Below are 13695 nucleotides of genomic sequence, written 5' to 3'. Positions count from 1 at the left end.
ATCTATGGGCTTCTGCCTAGTGGAGTAATACTATTTAGGAAGAGGCCTCTGCACAGGAACATAGGTTAATTCTGCTTTATTGTCTTTATTGCCGTCAGTGTACACTCCATAACAATGAACAAGATCTGGAATCCAGTTTCACATAAAACTGTCCATTTTTAGTCTGCATTATCAGCTCCTCATGGCAATTATAGTTAGAGGCCCCTAAAATGTCTGCAGAAGTGTCCAGGGAAGTTCTAATCAGTGCAAACTGCAAAATGCTACATTCCTCATTATCATGTATCTAATTACATCAGTCTGAGGGCTGCATTCCCTTGCTGGCAACATGCCAGTAGAAAACGGCCAGAGGCAAAAGCAGGAGGATAACTCATGTAAATTTAACTTTTGTACAGCAGACTAGTTTCTACACACACACATCCCCTTCTCTCTTCCATCCATGTAAGGAAGAAGCATTATAAGAGTTCAAGAACACATTCTGCAAAATGAAAACGATGTAGGGATGGGGTCTGGGGAAGAATCCAGGGGACCAGATGAAAGAGTCTTGGGTAGACACATTTGGGCCCAGTTCTGAGGTTTGCATGTCTATATGCTTAGTAAGGTACACGTGCCTGTCCATCCTTGCCTAGCTACAGCCCCAAATACTAAGATTAAGGAATGAAGCCTTCCCTCTTGTGAATGTCTCCAATTCAGTTACACCCCAATGAACCACAGACTGTTTGAGAAGAGAGTTCTCGGAATTAACTGAATGTTGGAAGGTGAAGAAATCAAGGGAATAATTAAGCACTAATACACAAGAGAAGTGTTCTGTAGGTGATGGAGGTAGAAAAGTGACCCCCTCTCTCCAGGCAGGGAAATGAGTCCTTACGCTGCTTGCTTACAACACATTTGGAAGAAGTGCAGGCTGCCAGTGAGATCATCAGGAGGCTAATACAGGTGGAGCTGCCAAATCTTGCCTTTGCCAGGGAGAAGCAGAATAGGGTTGGGTCCATTAGGTCCAAACCATTCTGGCCGTTCCCATTTTAAGGAACAAAAAGAGGTGGCAGCAAAGTGATATTTTTTTTTTTAACAGAAAACTTTACCCTGGTCCAGGATACACTGTCAAAGCTTAGTTCTGCCTTGATCTAATAGTTGTTGGAGTACTTTTTTAAAACCCATGGTTGCAGTGGGAGGCTCCTTCAACAGCCAAGCCACCACTCTGCTTTAGTCAGCCTTCTTTGGTACACGGCCCATCTTGGTGCGGATGTTCCTCAAGAAGAAAAACACTACTGTGCTGACCGTGCAGGTAATTTCTGCTACCCAGAAGGCTGTTCCCCAGCTGTAGTGTTTGGCGATGGTACTGAAAGGTAGCCCAGCCAGGAACCCTCCAACTGAAAAAGAAAAGAAAAGGTCACTTGAGGGCAGGGGGAGAGAATGTGTTGCCACCCTCAATTTCTGGAAGGACTAAACTCACCATTTGCCATTAGTGCAACAATGGCGTGAGAAGTTCCACACAGGTTTGACGGCGCACTCTCATTGGCTATTACTCCAAACAATGCAATCGGCCCATAAGAGCAAAATCCAAAGATAGCTCCTAACAGCAGGATCCATAACTAACAAAACAAGGCCAAAAAGAAAGTCAGAATATGGGGGTAATAAAATTCCAACTACCGTACAGCTTGCTACCTGGATCTCTGTCTATGAGGTAGTGTTTCAGACTACACTTAAGAAATACCTTATACTTGTGAGAGCTTTAGTTCCATTTTTCTGGAGTCAAGGGGAACTGTTGGTTAGCAATCTGGTTAATTAGATTAACAACGAACATGAGCAGCAGTTTCTATAGAAAGCAAAGGTTGTGCAAGAGCATTTGATGGGGTTAGATGTCAGTAAGGGCTTTAAAATCACTGTTTGCAGATGCACAAATTCCAACAGTACCCCAGAAACTGTCCTTAAAATATATATCACTGTAGAAATGAAAACCTTTAGCACACTGGTCTGATAACATGTCTAGGGCAATATTATCTATCAGTACAATCAGAGGATTATATCATGTTTCCCTAAACCAGGGGTCAGCAACCTTTTTCAGCCATGGGCTGGTCCACCGTCCCTCAGACCATGTGGTGGGCTGGACTATATTTTGAAAAAATATATGAATGAATTTCTATGCCCCACAAATAACCCAGAGATGCATTTTAAATAAAAGGACAGATTCTACTCATGTAAAAACACGCTGATTCCCAGATCGTCCGTGGGCTGGATTGAGAAGGCGATTGGGCCACATCTGGCCTCCGGGCCTTAGGTTGCCTACTCCTGCCCTAAGCATCCCAGAAGCTACTTTTACCCTTTTGCCATAGGGAGATGCTCCAAAGCTGCTACCTATGAAGTACACGTGTTAGGATACAGATGTGTGAAGCAGCTGACAGCATGAACAGACAATGCTTTGGTTTCTTTTAGACGTTTATTGCATTCCTTCAAGGTTCTAAACCCCACAGAATAACAGCAGAGAAGCAAAATATGGGAAGCTAAGGCAGGATAAAGATAAAGCAGAATATAGACCTCGTGTTCTGTTAAGCCCACAAGGTTAGAAAGAGGATGGAGGGCTAGAATCCAATAGTCGCTTTCCTGAGAGAGAAAGAAGGAAAAAATGAGCAAGTTGCAAAGAGAGAAGAAAAAGGCATTGCAATAATTGTAAAGCCTGCCATTCAGAAACACCACCACCACCTTCAATGCTGTACATCAATGATCGGGGCCTGTGGCCATACACAGGTTGTTGGACTACAACTCCCATCATCCTTGGCCATTGCTCATGCTGGCTAAGGCTGATGGGAGTTAAAGGACCACAGGGTCCTACTTCTGCCATCAATGGCAATACACCACATCGGCTCGTGTGATGCTCTGCTTGGAACTGGGGAATTCCCTTGACTGCTTCTCTAAGGCAGAGCAAAGCTGGCGAAGCCGCGAAATTTATAGCTTCAATAGGTGGGACTGTGAATGTAAAAAGCCCAGAAAGGAAGGGTCCCAAGAAACTTTCACTCTAAGGGATCTAAAGCCAAAGAACATCACATATGCCCCAGAAGTTACACTTCATTTCAATTGTGGAAATCCTTCTCCTGGGATATGCTACTGTTTACTAAAAAGCATAAGGAGTCAAGAGAGTTACATGCCCAGTAAGTACTCCGGAAGCAGGTGTTGCTGTGAGCCGATCAGGTCTTGCAATAAGGAAATAGTCCTTGCTTGTGCATGGGAACAGTTTTGTCCTTTCCTCTATCACATTGTGATGCTGTAAATCAGCTTTCTGTCTGAACTGTATCTGTCTCACCTAACTTGAGCTGTGGCAACAAACTGCTTTTGTATGGCTTACCTTAGGAGAGCTGGCTGTGACTGTGACCCGAAAGAGGTACATAGAAGCCGACATGCCTGCCATCATAGTGAGAAGAAGTTTGTGTCGAGGGTTCCCATAATTTGACAGGCCCACCTGGAAGACATGAGGATGCCCTTGTGTTAAAACGGCCAACAACTTCAGCAGTACCTGTGCCTTGCCAAGCCCCTCCTTTACCTATGTCCATACTAACATTCACCAACTGCCTTGGAAGGCTGCCTGAAACAGACATCCAGGAGTAGCTGTCCTTTGTACTACAAGAGACAGGGTGACTTACCCGTGCCACTGCTTGGTCTGAAAGATAGCCCGCTGCAATGCTGCCAACCAGGCCCCCAACTTCCAAGGCGCTCATGTAGGAACTTCCTACAGGGTATACAACAAATAGAAGCCAGCTTACACTAGAGGGAGAATCTGCACATGGGAATTCTGCTTCCTTGCAGAACATGGAAATGAGGGATTTGCCAGGCCAACAGTTTCTTGCCTGCTGCACTAACACTTCTCAGCTGAAAGCAGTTTCTCATATATTTTTCCACCATGAAACAAACAATATTTCAGGAAACAAACAATATTTGGCATTGAGAATGGCCAGTAGCAGGTTAGAACATGGGAGACCAATCTTTTTAGGCCTGTGTGCATATTTGAAATTTTGCAAGGGGTGTGTGTGGGCTCACACAGGTGAGTTTCTTCTCTCACCTGTGTCACTATTTCTCCTCAGACAAATGAGGGAGGGGTACACTGGAAAAATAAGATCCAGTGCTTTCCAGTACTTCAAAAACATTGAATCAAGCAATGGATTCTCATTGATCTTTGTGATTTTTACACAGAATGGAAAAAACCACAACAACAATCCAGAGGTGATCTGATCTATGGTGGTTTTGAGAAGATCCTGTCAAAATAACGAGGATCCACAAAGATCCATGTCTTTGATCCATGTTTTTGCATCATGGCAGCAACGAAAAACATTGCGTCTGTAGTTTTTACAATTCTGTCAATGGAGACAGATATGACCTGTGATTTGGTGGTGGTAGTGAGCCTGTGGGGGGAAAAAACCAAACTTAAACCATTTCAAGAGAATTCATTTTCTAGATCAAACTCTCTTTTCTCTGACCCCTGCACCTACCTCCCAGATCAGCCCCCTTTCCCTCCAACCCTTCCCCCTATTCTGTTTCTCTTTCTGTTTACCTGCTGATCTGAGTCTTGAAAAGCACAATATAGCAGCAAAAGGAGAAGCACACAGAGTTGCAATTTCCTCTCACCTCTCTTTGCTTTTCAAGGTAGGGAAAAGATACCATCTCTCACCTCCTCACGATGAAGGGGGCAGTGATAGGGCTCAGAGGCAGCCCTCAAGCGAATAATGTTGGTAACTCCCAACTGACATTGGCACACAATTAACTCTTTTACATTTCCAAGGGTAGGGTTAATTGCCTGCCACAAGGATTTGACTAGCTCTGGAAAACACATTAGGCTGGGGCTGGTGTCTCATACCCACAAGTGCAGACTGTCCTCTTTCCTGGATGAGAAATAGCTGCCCCCAGTCTGTACAGCATGTCTTCACACCAAAGACAACCAGATAGCCGGTAGACAGGACCCAAAGGTATGGAGAAAGCAGCAGCTCAGCCAGTGTGCTGTCATTTGCCGAGGAGCCTACAAGGAAGAAACCATTACTCACTTGAGCTTGAGCTAAGCTCTCATAAAAGTTTGACTGTACTGGAGAATTTCTTGGCTTCCCATTGATCCTCACTGGAGGCTTCCATGAGCTGACTCTTATAATCCCCTGTCAGGGCTACCTGCCCTACCAGATTCTACACCTTCCACTTTGCAGCTTGGTCAAAAGTAGGTCATATCAGGCAGTTCTGCTGTTTTGTCCCACCTCAGCCAGTTCTCACCTCCCAAACACTCACCCTTTTTCCCTTTCTTGGGCCCAGGCTCAATGTTGGGCAGTCCCACGTCCGAGGGCTCATTCTTAATCAGGAGCAGGCACACAAAGGAGGCGACCACACACACAGAGCCGGAAAGGGCCAGAGTTGTGCGCCAGTCATAGCTCAGCGCCATCAGAGCAGCCACAATAGGGCCCAGCCCTCCTGCCAGGTTCATGCTGGTGGAGAGGATGGCCCACCAAGTCCCAAACTGGGAAGGTTCAAACCACTACACAGAAGGGAGAGAGAAAGGACATGAGTTGGGGCAGGTCCCCATTCCAGGGCCCGGCATGCATACGGAAGGCTCATGTGACTTTAGAACTCTGCTCCATAGGCCTCCAGGCTGGTCATGAACAATGATGGCCAAAATTTTGCTGGAGTCACCAATGGGACGCAAACCAGTCCCCCAAGTTGCATCTCAAACTGCCCCTCTTGAAACACAGTTCCCAAAACCTTTCAGCTGAAGGGCTCCCAAAGCAGTTTACAGTATAAAAAATACATCAGCAGAAAATGAAACAAGATACAATCAATTAAGTCTGAACAACTTCTCAAAAATAACAGGAGATAACCAAGGGCAGCTCAAAAAAGCAGAGGGTCTTGCACAGCTAATAAGCAAAGGGCTGCCTGGAATGGGAGAGGGACAGAGGCTTCTGCACAGGCTGAAGGTGGGACAAAAGGAGCAGGAGTGGCCTCTTGGTCAAAAACACTTCCCAATAATCTTCCTTTATTTTACAGATTTGAATAAGGGGGTTTACTGCTCCCAGAAACACTTGCAGCCCCCAATCTTTCTGCAATGGGGGTTGTATGTTACTGCCAGGACCCCAGAGAGCTTCCCCTTCTCCTTTTGGATGTTGCACTATCAAAGGCTACTGGTTATGAGGCATATATGCTGCCATCTGAATCAGAGGCATCCTCTTCCTCTGTTTGCTGGAGAACAACAGCTCTTGCCTTCCTGTCCAGCTTACTGTATGTCCCCAAGAGGTGGCTGGTTGCTTACTATAGGAAACCAGGTGCTGAACAAGGTGAGCCTTTGATTTGATTGACAGTGCTCTTCTTACTTCTTTATGCCGCTTGCGCACCAGCTCTTCCTGGGTACAGAATGCCTAGCCCAACACAGAAAACACTTTCCACTGCAAGGCCCACTTGCTCAGCGTCATTTGATCATATTTTAGGCAGTCTGGGCAGGCTGCTGCTGCTGCTGGGGGCAACAGGGGTGCCAGCTGCCCAAGAATATCTCAAAGTGAAATATGATATGGGTTGTGATTGATAGTTCCCACCACCGCTGCCAAGTCAAAGCTCACCAGAAGCATGGCACCTATTGGGAGCGGAGAGAAGTGGCAAGGCCTCTATCTCTGCAGCCTGGGACAGGAAAACAGCAAGTGAGGTTCTGGCATTAATGACCAGCAGCAACAGAAACAGTCACTAAACAAAAGCTACCAGAACCGCTTGCTGCCACCTGCAGCTCTCAGCTTCCATTGCCCTGGAGAATGGATTTCGACTGATTGCTCTCTTGGCACAGGGCCCCCTGCTGGAAACTTGCTGCTAGGAACATCTCAGGAAGCAGCAGCATGCCCTACACACACACACACAAACAACAACAACCAAACAAACACACACAGACTTACCTTGCGCAGTACTTTTCCACATGGGGGCCACCCTAGGCCCTGGGCCAGCCCATTGAGGAACCACAACCCTGCGAAGACGGTGACGGTAGAGCTCCAAGAGAAGACCACATTGACTAAGCCCACCAACAGGAGGCCAGAGGAAAAAAGCCATCGGGCACTCATTTGGTCAGAAAGGACCCCACTAATGAACTTGCTAATGGCGTAAGCTGCAGACTGGCTGCTGGTGATGAGACCTGCATTGGATGAGAACCCAAAGATAGGTATGCCATGCTCATGTTATGCCAAAGGAACTTGGTCACAAATGAACTCTTCAGCCTCGTTGACAGTAGTACTTAAACCAAGCAAAATGCTAGCCAGTATTAGGATTAGGTACGGCACAGAGGCTCTATAGATTCTGGAGCCCTTCTATCTATTACCTCAAGCTTAAGTCTACATTCAGGAAAGGCCATGTTTGTCCTTCTCTAGGCAAACTGGAATATATTGCTCAGGCTTTAGACTGATCTATTGTAGCTGCTTCCAGCTTGTGGGTAAACAATTGTCCACAGACCCTTTGTCTGGCATAATCCTTTAGTCACCATATCCTAGTGAAAATAACTCGAAGTACTCATACTGGAAATAAACATTATGTACTTTTATGCCTTTCCTGCCTCTGCTTCCTTTCCTTTGTTGGATTATTGATTGTAAGCGCCTTGGGGCAGGCGCCTGCTCTACTATTATTATTAATAATAGTTTTAACTACGGTGCATTGGGCTTACCATAGCATAAGAACAAATAAATACTAGCACTACTGTAACATCAGGTTAAGAAGTGATGCAATTCTTCACAGTGGACATTAAGGGGGCAGATTACAAGCAAAACAACAATGACAGCCTTTATCTGGAAATGAAAGAAAATGCAAGTACTCAGAGAAGCCCAACTAGCAGCCTTTCAACATCAGTCCCAGAACTGCAAATTGGCCTCCAAGTGACTGGCCTCTTTCCAAAGAGAAGTTCCCTGGCAAAGCAACAGCTGAATTCTAATTGAATCCCTAAGCACAAAGAAAGGAAGTCCCCCAAAATCTCAAGAAAATATTTTCAGGGTAAAGTTTTTTGAGCACCACAAACATGTTCTGCATGCACCATCTCCCTCCAAGAAGAAAGCTCTTACCCAAGTCATCTTTGTCGAGGCTTATCTCTTCCATGATTGAAGGCATCACAAACGAGAACGTTTTTCGGTTGAAATAGTACAGGGTGTAGCCAATGAACATGGCAGTGAATATCACCACCCGATAATAGCCGTAGCCCTTTCCTGCCATTGCGATTTCAGAGCTGTGCCTCTAAGGACGGAGAGAAGGTGCCTGTAGCAGTTCTGCCTTTAGATCCCAGTTTACAGTAAATGTGAGAAGAGGGGTGGCGGCACCAATGTGCTAGAAAGAAGAGAGAGAGGCAGGGAACCAGCAGCTGTCAGAGCACTTGAGCGGCAGGCGCTTGCCAGGGTTTCTGCTGAGCCCGGAGGTTTGCTGGAGTTCGCTGTTGCTCTCTTTTCTGCTCACGGCCACCTTCTGGAGAATAATTAACTCCGGGAACATGGCTGGACACACTGTTCAGTATAAATCCATCCACCTACAGTGAAACAAACAAGAGACGCTAGCCTGGGATAAACAGAGCTGTCTTCCGAGTAGAAAGATTAACAAGGGTTTCCTCACTCCCACTACACTCTGACCCCTGAACTCAAATAGCACGATGGAGTAAAGGGGGGGGGGGGAGGAATCAATGCCTTCCTCAATCAGGTCTACAGCATAATCTTTGATAGGAACTAAGTCCTGCTGCAGAAGCAAGCTGCCTATGGGCTGGGCAGTCTACCTAGCACCACCCTTCCTAGGAAAAGTGTCTTGCTCCCGAAAGAAGGTGCAAAGCTATAAAGACATTATCCTGCAGTCGCAGACACTGATGGATTGCTCTGTCAAAATCAGGAAGGCAAGAAGGCTGTCTCTTGTATTGGCAGGAACATAGGCAGACTGCCTTACAGAGTCAGATCATGGGTCCATCTAGCTCAGTATTGTCAACACGGACAGGCAGCAAGAATCTCTCTAGGTTTTGGCATGGGGTATCTCCCAGCCCTACCTCAGGCTGCTGTGGGTTGAACCTGGGACTTTTTGAATGCAAGGCAGAGGCTCTACCACTGAGTGATGGCCCTGATACTGCAAGTGAATTAAAAACCAAACACTTCCCTCTACTGTATTTCCAGGGTGGACCACCAAGCTTATTAATTTGGAAGACTTTTATTCTGCCTTTCAATTTATCAAAATTCCTAAGGAAGCTTCTAAATGTAGAGCAAAAATACAAACATCAAGGCGTATAAATGTAAAAGCACAAAAATAAAAGCATAAAATACAGAAAGGCAGCATAAAATTAAAATCCAAAACAATTTAAAGCACTAGATGAACTGCTTTTGCCCACACTGTTTGAAATCAAACCATGCAGGCAAAGGCACAACCAGAAAAGTACTAACACAGTCCCATAAACAGTGCTTCATAAGACCAGACAATCAGCTTACTCTTGGGATTCAAAAGCCCATATGCACAGGACTGATCAGCTGTGCTTGCAAACCCGCTTTCGACTCAGCCCTGTTTTACCTGCCCCATATAGCTTGGCAGAAACCTTGAAACATCTTTTTCTGTCTGTGTCCACCTTTGCCCTCCATCTCCCTTTAAGCTTTCTCCCCCTATTTTTAATTATTTATAAAGCACTCACATTATAAAATATCAGGGTGGTGTACAAAAAACAAGGATAAGTATAAAATGTACGCCAAGAATAATAAAGTTGATATGAATGACAACAGAAAAGTTCAGTCAGAAAAGGCTTGGGCAGATAGAAAGATCTTAAGCACACATCTGGAAGATTAGATTGTTGGGGCATGCCATATCTTAATATATCTCACGTTAAAGGGACTGCCCATAAGAGGAAAACCTTCCATAATTTTGCTTGCCATTTGCCTTTTATGATAATTAACGCTTCCTTTTTCTGGAAAAGTTCAGGCTTTGTCTCTATTATTTCCTCTCAGGTACCTTAGGGCACTCTGCTCACCAGACTAAGGTTCCTAAAGTTATGCATGCTGTGCTTCTGTGGATTTGATAAACATGCTAGTTTCTAGGCCAGCTCTACTTGCTCAACAGCCTGTCCCCTGCCACAACAGAACCAGGGCTGCAAAAAACAGGTACCCCAAGCACTAGAGTAATCTCACCCACCATTAATATTCCAAAACAGCTTATTCCATGAAAACAGAAAAGTAAGTTTTAGACAGACATGCAGACACAATTCCATGCAGTGCGTTCCAGTCAATAAATTTAGTTGTCATATTTTGCATCAGTTTATGTTTATGTGTAGTCTTCAAAGGCAGCTCCTAGAAGTGTTGCAGTAATCCAAGTTAGATGTTACCAGGTCACAGACAATGGTTACCAGGTGCAGTAGGTGCATCAGCCCAAGTTGCTGAAAAGCTTGTGCTAGATGCCATCTGGGCTTCCAGCATAAGGCTGCATCTAACCAAGACATCCCCAAGGTGCAAACTATTACAGTAGGAGGAATGGATGAGAAAACGAAACACCCACCATGCGGTTGATTAGATGAACTGGCCCTCTTCTTATTACTGTTAAGTTTATTAGCATTTGTCTGGTCCATGGCAGACCGCAATTCCCCTGCTCAGAACATCCTGTCTCACATGAATCCTGTATGAAAAGGATAGAGCGGAGTGTAAACAGCATATTAGCAACTGCTCTGCAAATTTCTTCTTAAACAACAGAAAAAATGAAACTCTTGTGGCACTCCATAGCACATATGCCATGGGGCAAAGTAAAAGTCCCCCAAGACAGCATGGGGAATCTGAGCTGAGGCCAAATGCAACCCTCCAAGCCTTTCTACCCAGCCCTCATGCCACTCTCCTAACTGGTTCAGCTCTGTACCCTTCTCAAGTGCTTTTGTGTGGCTGGAATGTGTCCCTGAACTGTGATAATGCCTTTTGCTAGCATGGATGGAAGGATGGGTAACTTGTGGCTGGCTGCTGAAATGTAGCCTCTTGTACAGACGTAAGAGTTACAGCTGTTGTTCCACGCTTTTTGCCTCCTGCTCTGGGCACCATTGATATGTTCTCTCTGCAAAACAATTGTCCATGAGCTGAAAAATGTCTCCCCCCATTTTTAAAAAAGTTTCCTTGCTTCTTTTAAGGAGTTCCAAGAATAAATCTCATTCAAAGATTTAAAATCTGCTTTGACATGTGATAATTTCACTGCAGTGTTGCTGGACAGCACTACTGTAGTTTGCTGCCATTTTTGTGTCCTCTCACAGGGACTTTGGAACAAAAGGATAAATTGTCTGGAAAAGTGAGCTAGTAGAGAGCAAAGTAGAATGAAGTTGAAATGGACAAGGCAGTACTCAGACTCCCCGCACAGATGTGGGACCACCTAAAATTATAAATGGGCTACAGAGTCCTGCAATTTCAAGGGTCCTTAACAAGAAGTCCTTTAAACTTCACCTCCTTTTAGCTAGGATCATACCACTCTTTTTAGATTATAAATGATCTTAGATCCAAGATTCAGCTGAAAGTCCTATGAGCTCCCCCAGCTACTTGCTTTTTAGAAGGGTTTATTCCTGGGACACAGTGAAGCAGCTTGCAGACATTTGTCCTGAGCAAGTGTGATAAGAGCATGGTCACATTTATCCCAGTTTTTCACAGCCCTCTGAAGGAGATCCCATATCTTACTTAAACAGTATGACTTTCTAGAGCCTAAAAGGGCTTGGAAACCAGCAAGCAAAATCAATAAAGGAAAGTCCATCAAAATGGTTCTGATACAAGTCTGATAAAGTCAGCGGAGCTTTCCCTCTACTGAATTTAGGCCAAAGAATAATTAACAGAGATAACTTTACAACTGGGTAACTGCCGGCAATGGGCAGTCAGCCAAGCTGGAGGACTGGGCCAAGGACATTACATGGTTGCAAATGCTATTGTGTACACTTTTTCAGAGTAAAATTTTTAGCTAGTCACTTGTTACACCACTATCTAAAACTAAGACTGTGTTACAGGATACTTTACATTACATTTTATAATGAAGACAACTCTGTGTGAACAGCTGCCTATTAGTGTCTCTTCCTAAGTAGAACAGGATCCCCAAGGATGTGCTTTCAGGCACTAGGTTGGCACTGGCAGACCAATTCTGCATTACAAAGATGTCTGCAAATGTGACATGAAGGCTGACAACATTAACCTCGCCATATGGAAACCCTTGCAGACAACTGCAGTGCCTGGAGAGTGTCAGGTCATGAAACGCTGTGATGCATGTACAGCAGCAAAACCAGGTGCCTTCATTTACCCCACCTGCAATAAAACATGTCTCTCTCGTATTGGTTTCTACAGCCACAGTAGGTGCTGTAACTCTCCAACTATTTGACTTTATCTCTGATGGTGACCTCTTTCATTGTCTCTTGAGACAGACAGATGCCAACAAATGGGGGTTTGTGTGTTTTCCTAATACGCTGTGCTGTAATATTAATGTAGTATACAACGTAATGTATTTCTGTATTTCTGTGTGCCATTGTCATACACACACATATATATATTCCAACTTACATTCCTCAGAGACCCTTTGGGTTACAAGTGACTAGTAAGTTTAATTTAATAATTAATAAGGGGAGGGAGGCAATAGTTACGGTGGAGTTAACAGTTCAACTTTAGCCTGAGATAATTCTGTATACTTTAAGCGAATGTCTGAATTTTAAAAGTTTGGGATTGGAGAATGGCGCTATATATTAGGAGCTGCACTCCCTTTATTCTTCAATTCCATATATAAGTTTGTATTTGTGAAAACAAATAATCCAAATATTATCCAATTTCTTACCCCCTTTTCATCATGCGGTCGCGGGAAGTACAACAATTTTAAAAAGTACAATGCTGAAATCAGTATTAAAAGAAATACAAACATCGTGAGTCATATAGAGGTGCCAAATGCTATTTGGCTAAAGTAACGAATTTTAATGCCGCGTAATATAAAACACCTTCCCGCGTGACGTGCTCTAGGCAGAAATGGAGCTAAATCAAGAAACGGCAGGATCTTGAGTCTCGGGTGTTTGTAGGGGTGCCTGGCACGTACCCCACACGGAGCCAAACAGGAAAGGCAATTGAATTGGCAGAGGCAGCCAAGAGACCGGACGGGTCCCCCGACCCCGGGCGGAGGCTATTCGCATTCCACTCCTTCCGCCTGTGGACGGGTTCAGGGGAGCGCCGTGGCCCCATCCCTTCACCCTCCGAGAGGATAGCGGCGCGGCAGGGGTGACCCTTTATTAGAGATCCACACAACAAGGGAAGAAAAGGTTGCGAGGACGCAGGAAGAAACTTTTATCACGCTCGCCGCAGCGGCTCCCTCCCGCTCCCAAAGGCCTCCGGGCGCCCATCAACGTCGGCCCGGGCACCTTGGGCCCATACAATTCAAGGGCGCTTGCCCAAGCCGGACGTGGACCATTCGCCGCCGCCAGCCCACCAACCGGCCGCGGTGGTTCCTCTGCACCAGCCGCGGGAAAAGTGGGCTAACCTGATTGTGGCTCCTCAGCGACCCGCAGCTTGAAGCTCCGCCTTGCGGAAAGCATTCTCTTCGGCTATTGGGCAAGGGGCACGCCACTCTCCGGGCTCCTCCAATCCATATTGGCCGTGTCGACACAGGTAAGAGCTTCCGGTCAATCCCTGCCCCTCGCGCGCATAGTTTCCTATGGTAACGCTTCTCTTTCTAAGCAGGGTCGCCATCCGTGTTTGGCCTCCTTTACCTGTTTACCCGTCG

The 13695-nt window shown here is 45.4% G+C and overlaps 1 protein-coding gene across 11 annotated transcripts; it reads right to left on the bottom strand.

Annotated features, from left to right (window-relative positions):
- Nucleotides 1-61: 61 nt before the first annotated feature.
- On the bottom strand, nucleotides 62-13453 carry SLC37A4 (solute carrier family 37 member 4). 11 transcript variants are annotated; one of them, XM_053367086.1, is made up of 11 exons: nucleotides 13015-13445; nucleotides 10483-10599; nucleotides 8043-8497; nucleotides 6897-7129; nucleotides 5257-5500; nucleotides 4841-4999; nucleotides 3633-3718; nucleotides 3338-3451; nucleotides 2533-2598; nucleotides 1451-1589; nucleotides 62-1367 (listed from the first exon to the last, which is right to left on the bottom strand). In XM_053367086.1, the coding sequence occupies exons 3-11, from the start codon at nucleotides 8188-8190 to the stop codon at nucleotides 1201-1203; spliced, it is 1356 nt and encodes a 451-aa protein (XP_053223061.1). In that variant the 5' UTR covers nucleotides 8191-8497; nucleotides 10483-10599; nucleotides 13015-13445; the 3' UTR covers nucleotides 62-1200. The 11 variants fall into 11 exon arrangements, with proteins under 11 accessions (XP_053223061.1, XP_053223063.1, XP_053223068.1 ...); XM_053367088.1 differs by having other exon boundaries at nucleotides 13347-13438; XM_053367093.1 differs by having other exon boundaries at nucleotides 10522-10599; nucleotides 13347-13438.
- Nucleotides 13454-13695: the final 242 nt, after the last annotated feature.

Source organism: Podarcis raffonei, chromosome 15 (assembly GCF_027172205.1).
Source record: "Podarcis raffonei isolate rPodRaf1 chromosome 15, rPodRaf1.pri, whole genome shotgun sequence".
Classification (NCBI taxonomy): domain Eukaryota; kingdom Metazoa; phylum Chordata; class Lepidosauria; order Squamata; family Lacertidae; genus Podarcis; species Podarcis raffonei.
The sequence above is the reverse complement of the archived record's forward strand: the minus strand, read 5'-3'. Positions and strand labels throughout refer to the sequence as shown.

Bases quoted from the DNA above. Each gene is read 5' to 3' on its own strand.
- SLC37A4 (XM_053367094.1), bottom strand. From the start codon at position 8,190: ATGGCAGGAAAGGGCTACGGCTATTATCGGGTGGTGATATTCACTGCC. The intron at 5,501-6,896 runs GTAAGTCTGTGT...CCTTCTGTGTAG, and splicing joins GTGGAAAAGTACTGCGCAAG to TGGTTTGAACCTTCCCAGTT. The intron at 1,368-1,450 runs GTGAGTTTAGTC...TTTCTTTTTCAG, and splicing joins TGTTGCACTAATGGCAAATG to TTGGAGGGTTCCTGGCTGGG.